Source organism: Microtus ochrogaster, chromosome 1 (assembly GCF_000317375.1).
Source record: "Microtus ochrogaster isolate Prairie Vole_2 chromosome 1, MicOch1.0, whole genome shotgun sequence".
Lineage (NCBI taxonomy): Eukaryota > Metazoa > Chordata > Mammalia > Rodentia > Cricetidae > Microtus > Microtus ochrogaster.
Window position 1 is genome coordinate 22,908,912 of NC_022009.1, and position 23,186 is coordinate 22,932,097.

The window sequence follows — 23,186 nt, forward strand, 5'->3', positions numbered from 1 at the left end:
AGGAGTGTGTTCTGTGTTGATGGCAGGGAAGGGAGCCCCTGTGGGCACAACTGCCCCTTATTCAGCACTATGAAAGCTGAAGCATGCCCACCTGCCCACTCCAGCAGTGCGTACGAGCTTGGTTCTGAGTAGATGACACAGTCGTTCAGCTTTACAGGTGCCTAAGGGGAAAATGGACGTCATTTGTTCATGTGTGCGAGTTCTGTCATGGACTGTAACTATTTTGGAGTAGGAAAATCTCCATTTCTGCATTTGTCCAAACCATGCCATTTATGGCCTGTGAGGCCCTGTGCAGCCTGTGTTAGCCTCAGTTTCCTCCACGAGTTAAACAGGTGTACCAGATGATCTCTGGCTTTCTCATCATGAAGTTCCGGCTTTTTTCTCTGCATAGGCAGCCTGGGATCTTGTTGCATAGGTCAAGTAGGACTGTTGGGATTTTTCTGAGGACCTACTTTCCCAGCAGACAGATGCAAAAAGCAGCAATGCCACGGTCCCTTAGGAAGCCTGTGCTGGGTTTGCTGACATCATCAGGGAAAGTCTTGGATGATGAAGCAAGCACTCCTGAGTGCCGAAGTTGTCAGATGAAAATGCCACTCTGCACGTGCCCTGTTGGTATGACTTCTTCCTGTTTGAGATCCTGAGAGACAGCATGAATTGCCCAGCGCAAGTCCAGTTTACATAGCATTGATTCCTCCACACTCCTGACCAATCAGTTTCCTGGCATATGGATCAATGAGTTATCCACAGTTTAAAATTTCTTGTTTTGTTTTTGTTTATATGGTTTTTTTTTTTTGAACAGGGCTTTTTCTGAGTAACCCTGGCTATCCTGGAACTCCCTCTGTAGACCAGTCTCTCCCCAAACTCAGAGATCCACCTGCCTCTGCCTCCTGAGTGTTGAGATTAAAGATGTGTGTCACCACCGCCTGGCTCTGAATCTCTTTGTAGAGCTGCAGAAATACCAGGATGACCCATGTCCCAGCACTTGATGATAATGGCACTGACCAACACACTGATAGTCTCAGTGGATACACTGTGTTTAAGGTTAAGTCTTGGATGATTCTGGACAAGGAAACAAGTATTCAAAATGGCAATTGTACCCATGGGAGGTGTCCTCTTGTGCCCTCTTAAATGACTACAGCTTGGCATTTATGACAACCCTTGGGCCATCCTAGGCCAGTCTTCTCATTTTGTTTGATCATCTGTCTGTGTAACCAAGGCTGTCCAATTCCTGATCCTCCTGCCTCCACCTTCCTTACAAGACATTGTACTTGACCTCATTTTTTTAATCTTAACTTCGAAACAGTTCCTGGGCATAGTTGGAAGACTTGAGTATCTCTGGGATGTCACTGTCCAGTTTTGAAATAATTTTGTAAATGGGTTTCTTCCAGGAAGGATCTGAATCTTTCCCTGTGGAGACAGCCCTGAAGAACTCCTGTAATGTCAAGGTGGCAATTTCCAAGAAGCAGTCTGGGACCTGCATCCCCAAAGACACCCCCAAGAAAAGGAAGAATTGAGGCTGGAAGAGCTGGCACCATGGCGAGCCCTCTGGCAGTGATGCCTGTTGCTGGCTTAGAGTATTCCTGCTCTGCCACCCCAGGTTCTGCAGCCCAGGACTGCCCTGTTCCCTAGTGAAACCCAGAACTTAGATGACCATCCAGGGAAGTAGTCTTGGGAGCAAGTATCAGAGACTTATAGGAGTTACTGGTTCCACCGATTAGGCATGTTTTCGTAACTAAGTGGGAAATGACGTGAAGGGAAATGAGAGGTAGTAATATTCTTTTCCTTAGACCTGTTGTGAGAAGGTGGGCCCTCAAGCTTATGACTGTCATGCCTCACCCTCCATCCTGTAGAGCTCAGATCCCAAGGACTTAAATCCCTGTTTCCAAAGCCATTGGAAGGGGCTGGTCCAGGACCTTCACCCAAATCAGCACCATAGGTGACAGGATGTCCCATAGGACTTTCAGATGCAGCTTGGTTAGGAAATTGCTGCCAATGCCTACCAAATGACCATCCCCACACGGCAGGGTAGAACCATGCTGCCCACCTCACGCTGTCTCTAACCCTTTCCTCTTCTATAGATAGCCTTCAGTTTCCAACATGTTCTGGCTGTGGAAACCAGCAGACTTTACACTCTTGAAGGGATCAATAAACTGTGATCACAGTGAGAAAAGCAAGAAGAAAGCAATGCAGCCTGTGACCAGACACACTGGGCCCCTGGAGAGGAAGAGAGCAGCCAAACAGCTACCCATGGCACTCGCCACTCAGGCTCTAAGGCACCACTGTGCACCTTCACGGAGGCCCCGAGAGTTGAGAATTCTTCAGCCTTGTTACATCCAGAAGGAATTTGAATTTGACACACATACAGAACTGAGAAAATACAAGAACCACTTGTTAGTAAGAGCAGAAATTGTCAGAAAAGCTAGGCAAGAAGTAGATGCTACAGCAGAGCCCAGCATTTGACCTAGAAGGGACGTTCTTAGAGAGCCAACCATTCAGAGAAAACACATCTCAGATCTCAGGGGACCCAGTGCATCGACTTACCTCAAAGTCATTCCCCTTGTTATAGTGTGTATTGAGAACTCGAAAAATCTCTGAATCACGGAGAACCGCCAGCATTTTGGGGTTTGTGACACCGTCTGAGATTGCTTGCCGGGCATACTTTTCCATTTGGATGTAATAAAACTCACGGAAGTTGCTGAACCACTTGATCATCTGGGAGGTGATGCAGCGGTTGAACTGTGTTAACAAGGGGTTCATCAAGTTAGACATTTGCCATGGGGTCCTCGCAGTCACAACTGTCAGTGTCCAGTTCAACCTGGGATCAATGTGAACGGCTTCAACCACCAACCGTTTTTACTTCAGGAAAAGGAGCCACAGGTGCTGGCCAACCCTGTGCAGTTAGTCTCAAAACTCCTACCCTCACTAGAAAATACAGTTTATGTGCTAGACCTTTAGGCTTTTGTCCATATATCTAAGCAAGACTTTGGGTTGGGCCCCAGAAACAGCAGGAGGAAGGAGCCAAGGGGGATGGTAAGGGTATGGCTCAGGGAGCAGTTTCCTGGCTCCTGGAGCTGCAAAACGGATGTGATTCAGTATCTACTGCAGGGATTTCATGACTGAGATAAGAGGCCTTACCCCACAACTTAGAGTAGTGGAGCTCAGAAACCCCCTGTGGGCACAGGCAGGGGTTGGTTCCAACATGCAGTTTGATTTACCTCACCGGCACACTTGATCTGTATGTGCTTCTACTTGGGTTTTAGACACAGCTGTCTGGTTGTAAGTTTGGTGTCTTAAATGCATTTTGAGTGGGGGTCAAACCCATGTCTTTATGCATCCTAGGCATGTCCTGTACCACTGAGCTATATCCCAAGCTCCTTACATTTTACCCATTTCTTTACTGTGCTTTATTCATTTTTTACTAATGTACTTTATTTTTATTAACTGGTTTGTTATACCTAAAAAGTTAATCTACCAAGTTACCATAATTTTGGGATATAAATATTTTCAGCTAATGTTATGTCTGACAGATACAAGACAGCCACCATTAGTTTATGCTCATTCACCAGGAGCCTTAAATAGAGCAGCGTTACTCTTAAACTTCTCTGTGATCTCTGATATTTTCCAAGAGATCTTCAGACATGCATTTTTCATATTCTCCATCAGCTTAGCAATCTGTTCTTCCAGATGTTTTTCTAAGGACCCTACATGTGTAGCAATCATCTCAAAAAGATGCTGTAAGTTATTTTCTCCTTTCTTCAGTTGAGGGTAGTACAACTTTTGTTGGTATTCCACCTGGACAGCCTGTAACGCATCCATGGCTTCCCCGAGGCCCTCGTTCACTGGTGTTTCTCCAGGGATTCAAGCTCACTGGCACACTTCTCATCTTCTTCCTCAGCTCCTGAGCTTTGTGCTGGTAAAGGTCGTCCAGCCTTTGCACCTCACTCTTGTGCTCTGTCTTCGTGGTGTTTGGTTGTTCTAAAGCATCCTCCAGGCCGATCTTTTTAATTAGAGCTCTGTTCACTTCTTCCTCTCTTTCATTCAGGAGCTCTTTGAGAGGTACATACACTGAGCCCTGTATTCGACAAGGCATTTGCCACCAACTTCGGGATTAAGCGTAATTTTGAAGTCATAACCTTTGAAATTGTGAGCACCTATGGGAATAAGCTTTCCTGTTGTAGCCGACTTGTGGTAGTCTGCTAGCTGTGCTCCAGTCGCCCCTTCACCTCCGTCCACATTTGTTGTTCAGCCTCCAGGTCTCTGGTTACGGCAATCCCGTTGGTCTGCAGCAATTCATTTTTTTTTCATGATTTATTCTCTCAGTGTCTGCAACTGAGTACTTCTGGTTATCAATAATATTCTGTAGGTGAGCTTATTCTGTATCTGTTTTATTGTTTTACATTCTAGTTATTCTCTATCAATTTCTTCATCAAGACCACTCAATTTCTGGTCTAAAATGGATGAATGCAATTCCAAACCGCTCATGTATGCTTTATGCTTTTGAACATATCCTTGCAAAGAAGTTTTCAGTTTCTTCAATGATATCAGATGATTCGGTTCTTTTTCTCTTCCTTGCTCCAGTCTTGTAATCTGCTCATTTAGTGCTTTGTTTTCCACTGCTAATGACTCCAGTTTGGATGCATCTACCTTAAATGAATTCTTCAGCTTTGACTGCAGCTCTGCATTCATCTCTTCAAAGCTGTCAGCACTGATCGTGAAACCCTCAGAGCATCTTAGGGTGTAGTCCAAAACCAACTCATTATGTAGAATTCCATCTTCAATTTCTTCTCCCCAAGGCTGCCTGTCATCAAATAAAGATGCGCTTCCTTTCGTGGCAGTATGAGTCTTGATATGGTCTGTCAGCCACACCAAGACTGCCACAGTGTGAGGCCAGGTATGAGGGGCTCCCACTGTACACATGAAGTTTTTGGACAGTGCAAAGGGATACCCAAGGTCTTTAAAAATTCTTGGGACCTCTCCAAATTTTTTATCAGGAAGTTCATATGTTGGACACAGGAAGCCATAAAGAAAGGCAAAGATCTTTAAGAGACCTTTCATTGATAAGGCTTGTAGAGACTTTATGGATACTATATATATATATAAATTTTCTCTAAGAAACTCAGCTGTCAAATAATTTCTGAATGATGCTTTACCATTAAGTAGTCTTGGATTCTTAATTTTTTTTTCCAGAACTGGAAAATATACCAAGTTGACGATCCTGGACCTGTGTCTGCTAGTCCTTTTACCAAATATTGAGACTTTTCTTTCAGTTGTAGGTTTGTTTGTACTCTGCTTTCCAAAGGTTGTTCTCTGTTGGTTTGAGGGGTATGAAGGCCTGGTTTATTGAGGTCCAGGGATCTTAACTTCTATGTAGAGAGGCAGCCAGCACCACTAGTGGAAACTGAACTGCACTCCATGCTTAGAACTGATCGGTGAAAACAGAGCCTGGCAGATTGCACTCAGGGCCTCTCACGCCACAGCATTTTAGCACAGAGTTGATCCTAATGTCAGCAGTTCCCTTTCTCGGTTTCTTAAACTACATTCTTTTTCTTTAAAAGAAAAAAAAAAGATTTGGGCTTGGGCTATAGCCCAGTGATAGAGCTCTTACCTGCCATGCCCAAGGCCCTGGGTTCAACCCCCATTAAAAAATATTTATGTGTATGAGTGTTTTGACTACATATATGTATATGCACCATATGCTTGTAGTGCCTGCAGAGGCCAGAAGAGGGCATCAGATCTCATGAATTAGAATGGAATTAAAGATGGCAGTGAGCTGCCATATGGGTGCTCAAATCTGGATCCACTCCAGGGGCAGCAAGTGGTCTTAACCACTGAACCATACCTTCAGCCCCATTTATTATTTTTGATAAGGTCCCCACCAAAGAGTAATTACTAGACCAAAGAGTCCACCCAATACTATCACTTTCCTCCCATACTTAAACTTCCCGTGCACTTCTGGGATTATCTACTGCTCAAAGGCCTAAACATTCTGAAACCCACCTTTTCGTAGTATAAGGAGATCCATGATTTTCTCCAGACAGTCTCAGAACTGGAAATTGCACCAGTTCCATCAATCACACGAAGGAAGGGCAGTGAAGACCTAGGACCTGCCTCACACTGGGCAAAACACAGCGGCTGGAGAGTTACACAGAGGCTGAAACAGTGTGTGACTTTACCTGGACATCAGGGAAATACGCTTTCAGGAGGCTGGAACTGGGGTACCGTGTGAAGAAAAACATGAGTTTGGCCTTCTTCAAGTGACCAGGGCTCAGGCCTTCCTGGATGTGCTTTGGTGTCAAGGACAAGAACATCTTAAAGCACCAGCTTACATTCTGGGCTGATGGCACTTCCACAAGCATGGGGGACACTTGTAAAACTCACCAGACTTTCTCTTAGTCATGTGGGAAGCACCAGCCCTACAGAGTGACACGGGACTGTGGAAGCAGGGATTCTCCATCTACCTAGGGAAAGCAGAGTGGTGATGTGGGGGCAGCCTCAGCCCTTCCACTAAAACTACCAGAAGGTTGTCCTGAACCTACCTGCAGAGCCAAGCCAGTGCTGGCCTCTAAGAGATGACAGCATTTTGGATGGAGAGGCAACAAAGGGCAAGTGACCCAGTCTAAGTGGATTTTGTTACTACAAAATCACGAAGTTATAGGTGTGCGATTGGAATCCCAGAAATTGGGAGGTGGAGGCAGGAGGACCAGAAGTTCAAGGTCACCCAGCCTGACTCCAAATTAAAAATAAATAGTAATATTAAACGAGTTTATCAAATAATTGTGTCAGATTTTCTGAGAAATGATTGCCTGTTCTTTGTGGTTTCTGCTTTAGTTTTAGTTATATTTATTTTGACTGGGGATTTTGCCATATTTTTCTTTTCTGGAAATAGATCAGATAAGCTGGAAGTCGTCTGCATCAAATTGCACAATATTCAAGCATCTTGGTATGTGAAAGTCACACCTCATGGCTTGTCTGGCACCAGTACAGCATCCTGTATCCTGTGTGCTTTTTCAGAACAGGGTGGGAGAGACAGCTCTGCCACAGACAGAGCCCTTGGGAGCCTCGGGTAGGGACTTCCTTTCATTCTACCTCAGTTTCCTATAGAGTAAGAGAGAGGTCGCCTCAGTGGTCTCCTGACTAGCCAGGCAGAGTATCAGATCCCACAAAGCTCTTGCTCTGTAGAGAAGTCTTGTCCTGAGCTACATCTATGCCCCTCCTGGCACCTGGCAGAACTTCCCATTGTCTGCTAAACTGCAGCTCAGAAGCTCGGTGTCCTATGGTAGCTTTCCTTATAGAATTAGGCCTTGCTCAGCCAGGACTCACGGACCCTGCACAAACCTCTATTACGATTTTAGACTCACTGGAACTTTCACTCCAAGTGCTGTCTTCCCCACTGAGGCTGTGAGCTCCCTGTGGGCAAGGGCTTGATCTTACCTCGGTTCCATACACCCATCCCAGTAGCTGTTCAGTGAAAGCGTGTTAAAGGGGTGAGGGGATGGCCAGCACTAAGTCAGATACACGTATGGAAAATGACACTTCAAGCCACCCCTCCCCGTGAAGACGAATGTGCTTCTCTAACAATCGGAGATCTGTGGTGCCGCCCTAAGCACACGTGAATGTCTAGAGTTAGCAGGGACAGTCCTGAGGCTGCTAAGGAGCATTCCACGAGTAACCTTGGGTGTCACCTCCATTTAATTGTAACTGTATGACAGCAATCCCAGTAAGAAAACTCGAGTTAACCAAAAGAAACCAAATCACTGAATGTAGATGGGCCAGGCAGCTAGTCTGCTGTGTGGAAAACCCCACCCCCTGCCCCATTGGTTCATAAAAGCTGTGAAAATAATTCTGGATTTGGGAACCCAAAACCCTAAGTTGGTTTACTGATTTGGTCACTTATTATAACTGTATGATCTGGGGAAGTCACCTGACGTCTCCAGTGGCTTCTTTCTAAAATGTACATTCTAAAATGTACAGTGGTTAAAACTTGCGTTTGGCAGCTCATTAGATACTGGGTGTGAATCCTGCATTTTGGGACCTTGGGCAAGTTAGTTTGCTCCTTGCTCCTGCCTTGCCTCTTAGATACCTGATCCTCAGCCATAGCCCTAATGTGAGTCACTGGGCCAAATGGAGTTCTGAGTTCAGAATTTCAGTTATTTTAGAAAAGATTAATGTGGGTCTGGGGAGATGGCTCAGTGCTTAAACAGCCCTGGCTGCTCTTCCAGAGGTCCTGAGTTCAATTCCCACTTCCCATGTGGCAGCTCACAACTGTAACTCCAGTTGTAGGGGATTTAGCACCCTCATATAGACATACGTGCATGAGAAAACACATGAAATATAAATACATAAACAGGGCTAACGTGGAAGCAGGGGCTGAGTGGGAGAAAGTGTATAAATAGCCTCCAGTTGGTTGTGCCACCAAAAATATTTGAACCGATCATAGAGCTTTTAGAGGGCACGGTGTGATGGAGAGCATGTTTGTGTGCCCACCTGCCACAGAGGAAACCCTCAAGCTCTGCCAATCATTATCACCCTGCCCAGCATGGTGTAACACACACTTCTCCCTTTTAAAGAAGCCTACTCTGTGTGGCTTTCATGGCCCATAGAGGCAGCAAGGGGAGGAAATAATTGGAGGAAAAGGTGGCAGGATGCTCCCTGGGAGTCTCAGGTCATTGCAAACACATCTCCTGGGCTGGAGAGATAGCTCAGTGGTTAAGAGCAATGCCTGCTCTTCCAAAGGTCCTGAGTTCAATTCCCAGCAACCACATGGTGGCTCACAACCATCTGTAATGATGTCTGGCACTCTCTTCTGGCCTGCAGACATACAGACAGAATATTGTATACATCGTAAACAAATATTTTTTAAAAAAACCACATTTCCTGTACTCTGACACTGGAACCGGGATTGGGCTAGGGGGCTAGGGCTGTCTTAGGATAGGCCCCTAAACCTAAATCTCATCCTCTTTGCACCAGGCAGGGACAAGCCTAAAATTACTAGCGAATTGAGGGCTGTCTTCTGTGGGGGAGAAGATCTCTCATTGAAGCAGAAGCCCACCGTTTCGGCTAGGCTAGCTGACTAAGAAGCTCTCAAGCAGGCCCCGCCTGTCTCTGCCATCAGGCTCCAGGCATGTGCAGCCATGCCTGGCTTTTTCATGTGGATACTGGAAATTCCAGCGCAAGCCCTCATGCTTGAGAAGTGACCACTCTTACTCACTGAGCCATCTACCCAGTCCCAAATGAGTCTTCTTAAGGAGGGCCTTTGGCCAGGTGGTGGTGGCACACACCCTTAGTGCCGGAACTTAGAAGACAGAGGCAGGCAACTCTGTGAATTTGAGGTCAGCGTGGTCTACAGAGCTAGTTCCAGGACAGCCAAGGCTACACGAAGAAACCCTGTCTCAAAAAAATAAAATTAAAAAAAAAATTTTTTAAAGGACGGTCTTTAATAAGGAGTTTAAGCCAGTGATATCAAAGGTACAGACAGGTAGAATTTCCTATTTCCAGTCTGGATAAGGATATTCTTATTGCCCACAGAGGGAGTGGTGGAAAATAAAATGTTTCATTGCCTTCCAGGAAAGCCTGAGCTCTAGGGTGTTTCTACCACTACGTCCCAGCAGGGGGCGCTCACAGCTCTTAAGGAACAGGGCGGTGCTGGTCCCCAGGGTTTAAAGCATTGAAGCCACCAGGCAAACAGGACTATTCTTAGGGCCTCAGACACAATAGCCTGAAGGCGGGGCTCCATGCAATTAGCGGGAGGCTCCCTGCCCACAGCTTGCTAAGAAAAGTGACATCCAAAATACACCCTCTGGCACACTAGTTCTACAGGATGCTTGCTGGGAAAGGGGTTCTTCAGCCCTAAGAATTTGGGCCAAATAGTTATTCAAGCTATATTTTCTTCTAATTTTAACAATTTCCCTTTGAGCAGTGGTGGTTCACACCTTTAATCTCAGCACTCTGGAGGCAGAAGCAGGTGAAGCTCTGATTTCTAGGCAAGTCTGGTCTACAGAGTGAGTTCCAGAACAGCTAGAACAACACTGAGAAAGAGTGTCTTCAAAAAAAGAAAAAAGAAAAAGAAAAAGAAAGAAAAGAAGGGAGGCTCTGCCTAACAATCATATCTATAGTAGAGTAAGATCCAGATTGCTGCAGGCCAGCTCGGATGGCCTGGGCTTCCCCAAGGAGTAGGAATCTTATATGCTCAGTCTTCCATCTCTGATAGCTGCAATCGCCCCCCCCCCCGCCTCCTCTCTCCAAGACAGGGTTTCTCTGTGTAGCCCTGGCTGTCCTAGAATTCACTCTGTAGATCAGACTGGCCTCACACTCAGAGATCAGCCAATCAGTCTGCCCCTGTGCCCCGAGTGCTGGGATTAAACGTGTGTGCCCCCACCACCCAGTGGAAAGTCCTCTTTTAAAATGAGGGCTTCTCATCCTCCGGCTGCATCTGAGGGGTCAATTCTCTGAGGGAAGCTACCCTTTCACGCCTTAGTTGTTGGTCCCTTATGTGTTTACCATCACTCTGGACTCTGCAGACCTTCTGTGTTAGGGACTATGAGGTTTGTCAACGGAGGTCATGCCTCAGATGAGGTTTTTCCTTTAACCCTTTCTGCCTGGGAGAATGGCAGCTGGTAGCCCAATTATATCGAGTTCTTTCCTCTGTGGGGCATGTCTCTTATTTTTAGAAGCCCACTTGAGTTCATAAGCCAGCAAACAAAACCATTTCAGACCCAAAGGAACAAGTCAGTTACGGCAGAATCTGCTGGGTCATAAAGCAAATGAACCTCCCTATCATATTTAAATCCTGGAATACGGCTTCCACTTGCTTATGAAACTAATAATAGGCTTTGAGGCATGAGGAAGAAAGGCCAAAAGCATATTAAGTACCCTGAGAAGCCAGGCATGGAAGCTCATACTTAAAATCCCACCACTTTAGAGGCGGTAGCGGAGAACTGCCAAGACTCTCAAGGCCAGCTGGATGGAGTACATAATGAGTTCCAGGCCAGCCTGGTCTAAAGAGTGAGGCCCCGTTTCGTTTTGTTTTTTGTTTTTTAAAGACACTGGATAAACAGAGCTATTTCCTGTATAACATAGATATCTGTCCCCACTTCCTCCTCAAATTGTGGTTTTCCTGTTTCTCTGGGCGGTGACCATGATGCACCCATGAGCAGTAAAGGATACGTGGATGGACGAGAAAGGAATCCTGTCAGCCATGCCGCGCAGCCCACCAGGCTCCATCTTCACAGAGGGTGGAAGAGGCCGGCTTTCTAGGTAGACAGGGGTGAACGACAGGGGGAGCTGCTGCTGGCTCAACCCCCAAGGCTGCTGGGCAGACTCCGGGGAGGCACGGCTTTGGGCTGGGGACGAGTCCTGGGGAGGGCTGCCACTCCAATGGCCGTCGGGCCCACGACCCAGAAGCTGGCTAAGAATCTGGTTTTCCCAGATGTGGGAAGGCACAGCTGTCAAGGGACAGTTTGACAGGGGACTCTGATACGGTTTGGGAACTGCTCTCGGAGAGGCAGGGCACGTAGGAGAATCTAGAGGCGTAGCCAGTGATGAATTACCCAAGGGCACCCCAGCTTGTGGCTGGACCCTCCTAGGCAGGGTGGCAATAGCAAGTGGGGACTGATAGGCACTCCTCCCTGAAGGTGAAGGCTGGCTTCTGCCCTCTGATGCTAGCCCCAGGCAGCTGGGTTCTTGCTGGGAGAGGTGGCCTGGTGGATCCAGTAGCACCTGTTGTAATACTGAGTCCACAGCCTGGGACATGGCCCTGCTTAGTTCCTTCCTCAGCGTCTCCACTAAAGCCCGTGGTCCGGAAGGACGGAGCATGGCCTCCTCCGCCTGCTGTTGTACCTCAACCATTCTGGGCTTCACTGCTCCACAGATGTCCTTGTTAGAACTCGGCTGGGGTTTGCTCTCCATTGTCCGGGGGCTAGGCAGGGAGCTGTTTTTCGGCTTTGCCCCCGTGGGGCTTCTTTGCTCTGTACCTTCTGGGCCCTGCGCAGGTGCTCTGGGCTCAGCGACCTGTAGGACATGCTCCTGTAGATGTCTTAGCTGTTGTTTCAGTAGATGGAGCTGCTCTTTTACCCGGGTCCCCCCCTTCTTGGATGCTCGATCCCAGACAGGAACTGATTTCAGGGGACCCTGGTGCATCGGAAGGCTCTGCTTTCTTTTCCGCTCCCGGGCCTTTTCTGGATAGCATGAGCGCTCCCTGGCTCGGGCACTGCCCGACACCAAGGGACTAGGAGAGAGACACATGCCGCGGACAATAGTCTCCACTCTGGCCCTCTTTGCCTGGATGTGCTCATTCCAAAACCAATCCGAGTCAGTTAGCCTGGAGCTGGTCAGCTGACCACTGGGAATAGAGGAGTCTCTGCCCAGCTCTACTGTGGGTGGGCTTCTGTCGCCTTCCATGCAGGTTTCTGCCAGGTGGGAGCAGGTTTGGGACTGAGGAGAAAGCAAAACAGGAGGTACATCCATCGCCTGCCTCCCCGGACGCTTGTGCAGAGCGCCCTGAAGGAGCTCAGGGCCTTTGAGAATTCCGCTGAATTGAGCAGCCAGAGGTGCACGGACCGCTGAAGTGAGTGCCTCAGACGCAGAGGGGTGGGAATCAGCTGCCTCTGGAGTCTAGGAAGGCCAGGGCCACGGAACCTTCGGGACAGATTCCTGAAATGAAAGACAGGAAGAAAACAACGTGGAGCGATGCTTTTCAAACTTGAATATACAAAGGAATCGCCTTGGGAGCTTGATAAAGCCCAGATTTCAGTGCAGCCAATCTGCAACGGGAAGAGACTGCATTTTCAGTGAGCTCCCAGGCCACATTCATTGGGGCACCGCTTTGAGAAACTTCCAAAAGTGAACCTCTTGGGGATGGGGAATATCTGTCGGGGCAGAAAAATAAATAATAATGACAGTAGGATGTGGTGGTGCGCACCTTTAATCCCAGCTCTCATGAGGGAGAGGCAGATGGATCTCTGTGAACTGGAGTCCAGTCTGGTCTACAAAATGAGTTCCAGGATGCCAGAGCCACATTAGTGAGACTGTGTCAAAACAACAGCTGATGATGGTGGCCAACGGAGCAGCTTATCCAGCTTCTCTGGGCTCTGGTACAACTAGGAAGTGGCAGGCTGATGTCAAAACAAGCCTGGTCACATCCAGAAGGAACGAGAGCAACAGTGTTACCTGGGTTCTCATTTAAAACAGCAACGTCCATTGGTCCAGTTAGAATAAACAGGACCCTGGCGGGTGGGTCTTCCGTAGCCCAGGCTAGCCTTGAACTTACTGTGTAGCTGGGAGTGATGCTGAACTTCGGATCCTCTTGCCTCTACCTCCTGAGTGCTAGGATTAGTACCAACTGAGCCATATCCCTAGATTTGTTTGGTTTTTTATGAGACAGTGTCTCACTATATACTCTGCCCTTGACCCCGAAATCCTGCTGCTTCCGGTGCCCAAGTATTGGGAACTACTGCACCTGAACCCAAGATTCTTATCTGAAACAAGTTTGAGTCATTGCTGCTTGACCGAAATGCTGTCCTGCATCCTTGAGACCAGAAGGTGCATTTTTAAAAAGGCTTATTTATTTACTTATTATGTATACAACATTCCTTCCATGTGTGCCTGCATGCCAGAAGAGGGCACCAGATCTCATTATAGATGGCTGTGAGCCACCATGTGGTTGCTGGGAATTGAACTCAGGACCTTTGGAAGAGCAGCCAGTGCTCTTAACCTCTGAGCCATCTCTCCAGCCCCAGAAGGTCATTTTTAACTTAACTATCTATTCTACAACTACTATGGAACCCCTGCTCGGATCATGCCTCCTTGCAGTGGGAGGGCTGAAGACGAACTGTTGGGGCGCACTGGGGTGCACCGTGTGGGGCCGGGCGGCTGAAGGAAGAAGGCACTCCAAGATGAACTTTTAAGACCTGTGTGGCAGCAGGAAGGTCCAGCCTCTTGTGCTGGACTGAACCCCAACAGCCTCACAAAGGCCTATTTATTGATTGTTACTCAAAGTACTTCCTCATACTAAGCTAATTTATACAGCTGACTAAAGGACAACATCACACGCCCTCAAGGCTTTAGTCCTTATTATGTAACATTTGCAACACACAATAATGCAAGAGCCTCAGGTATGCCTGAGGTGTCTTGTGACCAATGTGTGGGATGGCTACAATATCCCTTCAGCAAAACTCTACAAATCACAGAAAACAAAGAATCCTTGTATTCCACAAGGATTCTTCAAGGTCAAAGGACTTCTAAAAAAAAACAAAAACAAAAACAAAAAACAAACCCAGATAAAATGACTGCTAAATTCCTACAACAACTGGCGGTCTGCTCCCGGGATCCTGTTGGTCTAGGAGGGGCTGCAGAAGGCTGTTTCTGGGTGTGAACTCTGCCGTGAAGAAAGCACTGAAAGCTTGAACTGGGAGAAGAGATGAGAAGGGAGCCGCTTTCACGAGAGCCACCCGGAAATGTTCTGTCCACCCAGAGTCTACTTAGAGGCTTCTAACAGACGAGGGAGAGCAGATGAGAACAGGTTCAATCACACACACGTGTGTACACACATGTACTCCCGTGCACAAGCACACACACACTCCTGGCAGTGGAGAGCTGATTTATTTCTGCCCACTGTTATCTGAGGCTGCCTCTTTTGTTGGTTTGTAAGCCTGCTGGTGATATCTACCCTCGGCTTCAATCTCTACCAGGCTGCCAGATACCAGGTAGAGACACTCAAGTTCCCCACGTCAAGGAGCAGAGGGTGGTGGTATGTGCAGTGATATCATGGGGGAATACACCGCTAATAAAGTTAGGGTCATGGGTCACATTAATGGGGAGAGTCTCATTTTGAATAAGACATTTGTAAATTATTAAAATAAAGATCTGGGTGTGGTAGCTGAAGCTTTTTTCATCCTAGCACGTGGGAGACAGAAGCAGGTGGATCTCTTTGAGTGTCAGGCTATCCTGATCTCTATAATGAGTTCTAGGTTAGCTGGAGGCTACATAGTGAGACCTGTCTCAAGAAATATTTTTAAAAAATAAAAATAAAAAATAAAAAAAGAAATATTTTTAATTAAAAAGGAAAATTGGAAAATTAATGCAGATTGAAAACTTCATTATTGTTATATTTGTAATAATAATGGTTTGTGTAATGGTAAAAATAAAACCGCACTGTTCCCTGAGTGGCTGCTGTGGGCAGCAGGGTCGAGACCACTGTGGGCCACGAAGGCAGCCAGTCCCAGGCCAGGAGCCCCCAGGTGGCCTGTGGGCCATAAGGGCCAGAGGGTCCTATTCAGGGAGCATGTGGCACGTGAGAGACCTTGGCCAGGCAACCAGTCCCATGAGCTGCAGCCGCGGCAGATGAAAGACAGACGGATAAGCACACCATGCAGACTGAGGTTGGATATTTATTTAGTGGGTTATGGAAGGGAAGGGGAAAGGGGAGATGGAAGAAGGGAGAAGAGCAGGGAGAGGCAGAAGGGTGAAAGAGGGAGGGACTTGTCTCTTAAAGGAACAGGACAGACCATTACAACTTGTCCCTGTTGAAGAGAGACATGTTCCTTAACTTCCTGTGATAATTTGACAATTTGACCATGAGTATTGTAATGTATATATGAAAAAATCTTTTTAACATTTATCCTTTGTGTGTGTGTGTGAAGGCATGTGCTCCTCTGTGTGTGTGCATGTAGATGCACAGGCCAGAAGAGGGCTTTAGACCCCCTGGAGCTAAAGTTACAGGCAGTTGTGAGTTGCCTTATAGGGGTGCTTAGAACTGCACTCTGGTTCTCTACAAGAGCAGCAAGCCACTGAGTCATCTCTCCAGCCCCTAAAATAGTAATTTGTACTTTAAATGTGTGAATACAGGCAAGAGTCACCTTATCTAGCAATGAGGAGGGGTGAGATCTATCTATGCGGTGCTATAATCTCCCTTTTGATTGATGGTGTTTTCTCAGTGACATAGCCATGGCATTAATTTTCTAAAATGTGGATCTGCTTATGTCTGTCCATGGAATCAAAGTCTTCCCTGACTGCCCGCCAGCTGACAGGTTGTCTTGGATCCTTGTGAACATGGTCCTGACAGAATGCTGGTCTTTGTGTGTTCGGGCAGCCACCTTCCTCCACCCTCTATGTCTCTGCATGAGTGGTTCCTCCCACTTCTGTCATTTTCCCAGCCTTTCAGAAAATGCATCAGATAGCCCATCTCATCTCTGAACACATCAACTCTCTTTCCATATAGGTTTCAGGCTCCCTCTCTGTGACCTCCAGGAGGGCCTCATTGCCGAGTTTCAGCAAATAGATGTTGGGTACTCAGTGGAGCCCAGTGTTCTGTAGAAACTTGATTTTACCAATCTTTTCATCTTCTCGGTTGTGGTCCCGCAAATCTTCATGTTCCACATCCATAGATTCAATCGCCTGGATTGAAAATATTCCTTAAAAAAAGGTATCTGAGGGGGCTGGGGAGATGAATGACTCAGGTCATTGAGAGCATGCAGTGCTCTTGCCAAGCAGCTGAGTTTGGTTCCCAGCACCCACATCAGCTGGCTCACAACACCTATAACTCCAACTCCAAGGAGATTTATTGCCTCTGGTCTCCATGGGCACCTGCACTCATATACCCATAACCACAAATACACACACACACACACACACACACACACACACACACACACACACACACAAACAATTAAAAATAGTAAAAACTGTAAAAGCATCTGGGGCCAGGAGAGGAGGTTCATACCGGCAATCCTATCACTTGAATGTGGAGGCAGGAGACTAAAGAGTTAAAGTCCAGCCTCAGGTACCTCGTGAGTTTGAGGGCAGCCTGGGCTACATGAGACTGTCTCAAAAACAAGTTCCATCTGTATTTAATATGTAAAGTTTTTTCTTGTCATTATTCTCTAAACAATACAATTTAACAACTGTCCACATGGTGTGAATATTGTTTTAGGAACTGTAAGCAATGTAGAGAGGATTTAAAGTTGATGGCGTAGTGTGTGTGTGTGTTCTAAGCATAGGACATAAGGGGTGTGAGGATCTAGGTGTAGTGTGTGTGTGTTCTGCGTATGACATGGGGGAGTGAGGACCTGGGTGTAGTGTGTGTGTGTTCTAAGCATAGGACATGGGGGTGTGAGGATCTGAGGTGTAGTGTGTGTGTGTTCTGCGTATGACATGGGGGTGTGAGGACCTGGGTGTAGTGTGTGTGTGTTCTAAGCATAGGACATAAGGGGTGTGAGGACCTGGGTTTAGTGCTTGTATGTTCTGTGTAGGACATGGGGTGTGAGGATCTAGGGATTCTGGTACCTCCCAGTGGGAGGCTTAGAATCAGTCCCCCTCAGCCAGCAAAGGATAACTGTCCTTTATTTCAGCATCTGTCACAGAGCCCTGTTGATGACACAAAGCATCTTTATTCCCAGCATATGGGAAGCAGAGGCAGGCCATCCTGGTCTACATAGTGAGTTCCAGGCTAGCAAGAGTTAGATGTCAGACCCTGTCTCAAAAGAAAAAAAAATTTTTTCCCTTGTTTCTCAAGACAGGGTTTTTCTGTGTAGCCCTAGCTGTCCTGGATCTATAGATCTCTCTGTAGATCAGGCTGGCAAGGCAGTCATGGGAATAGAACATCTGTGTGTGCTGCGTAACTAGCTACCTCGTGCTGGGTGCAGCATGCCATCCAGAGCCCCTGTCCGGCTAAGCACAGCCTCATGCTGGGTCCAGCATGCCACCCAGAGCCCCTGTCTGGCTAAGCACAGCCGAAGCACTAATGCGCTTTGTTTGAAGATGAACTAGCAGTACTCCCGTGTGCAAAGTCTCCGCAGCAGGCGCGGTTAACACGACCTCAGAAACAGCTTCATTGCTCTCCTGAGGTTGTGAAAAATGGGAGAGCATCTTATTCCCCAAATAAGGAAAAGCATCAGGAAGAAAAAGGCAAGACTTATAATACTGTCTCTCAGAGAACAATCACCAGGACCGTTGTGGTCTGCAGCGCTTTCCCCCAAACTATCTTCCCCGTGTACAAAGAAATGTGTATAACTCTCTTATAATAGTGTCATTTTAAAATTAAAATGGTATTATAGACCTGATTCTGTATCCTCAGTTTTCCCCTTTCATGCTAATTAACACCAATTTCAACAATACCATGGAAGTTGACAGTAATTATATATAATAATATTAATTATATATTAATCATATATGTTAATATAATTTATTTTAAAGTTCTTTCTTAGCCAGGCATAGTGGCACCTGCTTTTAATCCCAGAACTTGGTAGGCAGAGACAAGTGAATCTCTGTGAGTTCAAGGACAACCTGATCTACATAGCAAGTTCCAAGACAGCCAGAGCTACATAATGAGACACTGTCTTGAAATAAAACAAAACCAAAAACCAAAAAGGATTTCTCTTGATAACTAAACTCCTTCCTGTCTTTTTATAGTATTGTAGTATAGTGTGTATTGTGGTATCAATGCAATATAAGTGTTAAAAGCATGGGCCCCCAAGCCATTTAACTAGTTGTGAAAACTCTGTAGGCACAGGTTCAAGTCCCAGCTCCTACATGGTGATTCAAAGCCATCTGTAACCCCAGTTCCAGGGAATCTGACGCCCTCTTCAGGCTTCTACAGGTACTGGGTTCAGGGTGCATAGACAAAACACAAGTGCATGCAAAACACCCATACATACAACTTATACATAAATAAATCTTTTAAAAAGACAACCTGGGGGGCTAGAGAGATGGCTCAGCAACTATGAGGACAGGAGTTTGGAACCTAGCACCCGTGTGATGAGCCAGGTGTTCCCTGAGAACTCCTGTAAGCTCAGTTCTGAGGGGGCAAAAACAGGAGGATGGGTGAGGCTTCTGGTTTGCTGAGAAAATAGGAGATACAAGTTTAGAGGGTGGCCTCTGCCTTGAAATGAAGAAATGGCGAATGAGCCCTCTTCTGACCTCCAGGTGTGCATACATTCACACAGATGCGCGCACGCGCGCGCGCACACACACACACACACACACACACACACACACACACACACGGAGGACACAAACGGAAACAGAGAGAGAGAGACAGAGACAGAAAGACAACCTGGGACTAGAGAGGGAAGGGTGTGAGAGGGTGGTGGGGAGATGAGCACGTGCAAAGTGAAATGGAAGGAATCTCACAACAAAGCCAGTACTTTGCTTGCTAACTAAAATGCAGTAAGAATAAATATCGATAAATAATAAAATTGGAAACTTTTTGCTCTTATTTAACATTCGCGTTTGCCACAGGCATGGTGGTGAATGCCTTTAATTCCAGCACTCCAGAGGCAGAGACAGAGGCAGAGGCAGAGGCAGAGGCAGAGGCAGAGGCAGAGGCAGAGGCAGAGGCAGAGGCAGAGGCAGAGGCAGAGGCAGAGGCAGAGGCAGAGGCAGAGGCAGATCGATCTCTCAAGTTTGAAGCCAACATCATCTACAGAGGCAGAGGCAGAGGCAGAGGCAGAGGCAGAGGCAGAGGCAGAGGCAGAGGCAGAGGCAGAGGCAGAGGCAGAGTCTCAGTGAGTAAGAGGCCAGCCTGGTTTATCTAGTAAGTACCAGGCTAAAGACTACGTAGTGAGACCCTGTCGCAAAACAAACAAACAAACAAGCAAACAAACAAAAAAAGTACGATTTGTATGGGGAGCTATACTAGTTGGGAACAGGGTCTTATAGGGGAAGACTATGTTATTCATTCAGTCTCGTTGTGAACATAAAATTGCTCTAAGAGATGGCTCAGTGGACAGCACAGCTGCTCTTCCAGAGAATCCAGGTTCAATTCCCAGCTCACATGTGTCTAACTCCAGTTCCAGGGGATCTGGCATCCTCACAGAGACGTATGTACAGGCAAAGCACCAATGCACACACAATAAGTAATCATTTAAGAAATAAATAGGGGTTGGGGAGATGGCTAAGTGGATAAAGTGTTTGCTGTTCTGTGAGAAAAGGAAGACAGAGAAAAATATCTCTGGCCCCTACACATGTCCTCATGGGCAAGTATACTGCATACATGTGCACACACATCCACACAACTAACGTGTGTGTGTGTGTGTGTATTATCAACTTTCAGGGCTGGGCTGGTAGAATGCCTGTCTAACCTGCATAAGCCATGGGTTCCATGAAACCCAGGCATGATGGCACACATTTGTAATCCCAGCACCCTGGAGATGAAGGAAGGAGGATCAGATGCTCAAGATCACAGGGCGGTGGTGGCGCACGCCTTTAATCCCAGCACTTGGGGAGGCAGAAGCAGAGGGATCTCTGTGAGTTTGAGGCCAACCTGGTCTACAGAGGGAGTTCCAGGACTGCCAGGACTATACAGAGAAACCCTGTCTAGAAAAACAAAAAACAAACAAACAAAAAAGAAGTTCAAAGTCATTCTCATTATTTAGCAAGTTCAAGGGCAACTGTGCCAAATGGGTCCTAGTCTCAAGCACAAAAACTGCCTTCATTTTTCTCTTGTATCACATATTTAAAAAAAAAAACAGAGAAGCAAAATTATCTTACATGCTTAAATGTGAAGCAGAACTGGCAAAATAATGGGACATTTACTTATGATTTTTCCTTAGTTAAAAAGTGTAAAATGAAACCGAGGTTGAATGTCAAGTAAATGATAGACAAAGGAGAGGTGGTTGCACTCCCCTGCAGCTGGCTGCTGGAGCCCATGGACAAGCTGTGAAAAGGAACATCTGGAGCCCCCGGCTCCCCCAGCTGCTTCCCTATACTCCAGCACCATGGCCCTTCTCCCGTGAGTCTGTGCCCTCCTCTCAGATATCCCTGGCAATCTCCCAAAGCTTTGCCCAAGTGGGGCGAAGGGGAAGGGACGGCTGCCCCTGGGGCGAGCTCAGGAGCGAGCGGCTCCTCTCGGGCTGCTATCTCTCCCTTCTCTGGTGAGTGCGTAATTTATGCCACGGCATACTCCAACCAAGGCAGGGGAACCAGCTGAGAAAGCAGATGGGTTCTGGGGAGTCTTCGGGTAAAGGGCCCCTTGGGAAGTCCGAGAGATATTAACTTGTTCTAGCACTGTCACCGAAGCTAAATCCTAATTCATACAAGACAATGTATTCTGGCTTCCTTGATAAAGCTCCTGCCGGTTTCCTCTAAGGACAGTTTAGGATTTGCCTTCAGGATTTTACTTCACCCATTCCTTCCCTTGACTCTTTTATATTCCAACCAGACTAGCCTAGTGTCTTGGTAGTTGCCAGCCACAATTCCATTCAGAGAGATAGGGAGCAAAGTGTCTTTCCCTATGCAGAAGACCAAAGGACCCTCCATTGGTGAACAACCATTCAGCTGCATTTATATGAATGTCCTTTTCCTTCTCTCATTGTATACCTACTATGCCTCTCAACTATTTACCCAATTACCTGGCACAACTAACTGAAGCTGCCAACTTAAGACCAGTTCAGGGGCACATCCCAAAGTCCTGCCGTGCTTTCTGTCATACCGAGGTCTTTTCATGCATAACCTTATCTCTGTCATTCTCCACAACAAGGGGCCCCTTGCATTGTCCCCACTCTGAACTGCACTGCTGGTGGCAGACATGGGAAAGGGGGTCATACTTCCAGGCCATTTCTGCATAGCCCTATCCTTCTGCAGGCATGGACCCAACTGGGTGAGAAGGCTGGCAACCTGAGGCATTGTTGGCTGTCAAGGATCCTGGGCTTACATCAGAACGGTTAACTCTCTAGTGACCTTATGCAAGTCCTGCCTTCCAGCTTAGGATTTCTGCCTATAAAACAGGGCTGACAGCAGTCAGCCTCCTAAGGTAAGGGTACCACGTAGTCACTCATGCCTAGGGCCGGGCTGGGAACAGGCGCCTCTCCCATTGCAGTTGCTTTTCTTCCTGTGCTGGTTCCTATAGCACAAAATGTGATGCCTACATGGTCTTGAGGAGCAACTGATACAGCGATTTCCAAGACTTATAAACATTGACCATTAACAAAATGAAAAAAAGGAAAAGAAATGGGACCCCTGGGAGAATTGCTGACATTTTATTTCGGAGGTAAGGGCACAAAACTAAGCATTTAAAATATTGTAATCTTTTATCATCTAGTTTCCATAAAGGAAAATCTTAACCATCCTGTCATAAGGAAGGAGAAGGACACTACCTACAGATAAACGTAGCTTGGGGAAAAATGTTTGTCCTGCCTTTTGTTGTTTCCCTGGAAACTGATGAGAACATCCCAGAACTTGGCTCATCCTGGCATGCCCTCAGCTTTACAGGAGTCCAGAGAGGTAGAGTGCCGTGCCCATGCTATGCCCACACCATGCCCACGGTACAGACTTAGGAAAATAGCTCCAGACCTCAGAGATGGTGTTGTGCGACAAGATGGTGTAGCTCTTGTGCTGCTGCACAGGAGTCTGGGATAGAAGGAGGGATCTGGGCTCTGCCCTCATGAATCAGCCCCATAGCCGCAGTTTCTCATGAGTTCATTTTTCTAAAACGGGGATACGGCAATCCCCTACTCACGGAGAAATGCTGCGAGACCCTAGCTAAGAAGAGCTTCCATTTGTCCCAGATATTGGACATGGAGTTGTCTGAGGGAGTAAACTGTCTCCGTACCTGGAATTCACTTGAAAATATTTCAGCAAAAGATAAAAGAAAATAAACAGACGAAGCAAATGTGACAATGTAATAACGGTAAGTTAATATCTGAAAACTCATTACAAGCATTTAACAACAACAACAACAACAATAACAACAATGGATTCTCGTGAGGCAAGAGGAAAGGTGGGCATCACTTACTGAAAAGAAGTCCTTATGGAGGTCTGATCCCCATTAATGCAGCTACCAGGTCTTCACCAGCTTTGGGCAGAAAGAGCCAGGGTCAGGAAGTGATTTTTGGTTTTCTGACTTCTGTCTGCCAGGTGCTGTGGTTGGGTTGGGGGAGCCTTCTGCCCACTTCTCAATGCAAGACACTATCTGTCAGATCCAATCCTACTGGGGATAGTAGGCTGCTTAGCCCAGCCAACCAGCATGGGGGCTTATGAATATGCAAATTGGAGCCCCTGAGCTGGTTGGCTGACCCCTGTCATTTCCCACCCCCATTGCAAATCGGGTTCTCTGAAAGTCAGCTCAGAGGGTTTCTTGAAATGCCATCTTTTCCATCATTGCTAAGAATTTGCAGACCTCTTTGAAGATTTGGAGCGTCGACTGCTCAGTTTCCCACTGCTCTTGCCTCAGCGCCTGACCTCTGTTCCGTGGTGAG

General features: G+C 46.9%; 1 protein-coding gene and 1 pseudogene across 2 annotated transcripts; both read right to left on the reverse strand.

Moving 5' to 3' along the window:
• Positions 1-886: 886 nt before the first annotated feature.
• Prox2 (prospero homeobox 2) lies at positions 887-12,462 on the reverse strand. 2 transcript variants are annotated; one of them, XM_005343357.2, is made up of 4 exons: positions 11,164-12,462; positions 6,174-6,284; positions 2,542-2,736; positions 887-1,474 (listed from the first exon to the last, which is right to left on the reverse strand). In XM_005343357.2, the coding sequence occupies exons 1-4, from the start codon at positions 12,460-12,462 to the stop codon at positions 1,289-1,291; spliced, it is 1,791 nt and encodes a 596-aa protein (XP_005343414.1). In that variant the 3' UTR covers positions 887-1,288. The 2 variants fall into 2 exon arrangements, with proteins under 2 accessions (XP_005343414.1, XP_005343415.1); XM_005343358.2 differs by lacking the exon at positions 6,174-6,284 and having other exon boundaries at positions 11,716-12,462.
• Positions 3,409-6,175, reverse strand: LOC101999368 (annotated as a pseudogene).
• Positions 12,463-23,186: the final 10,724 nt, after the last annotated feature.

Excerpts from the sequence above, each read along its gene's own strand:
- Prox2 (XM_005343357.2), bottom strand. The coding sequence starts at position 12,462 with ATGGATGTACCTCCTGTTTTGCTTTCTCCTCAGTCCCAAACCTGCTCC. Across the intron at positions 6,285-11,163 it reads TTCCTTTCTCGTCCATCCAC|CACATCCAGGAAGGCCTGAG; the intron begins GTATCCTTTACT and ends TTGACACCAAAG. Across the intron at positions 1,475-2,541 it reads ACAAGGGGAATGACTTTGAG|GTCCCAGACTGCTTCTTGGA; the intron begins GTAAGTCGATGC and ends TTGGGGATGCAG.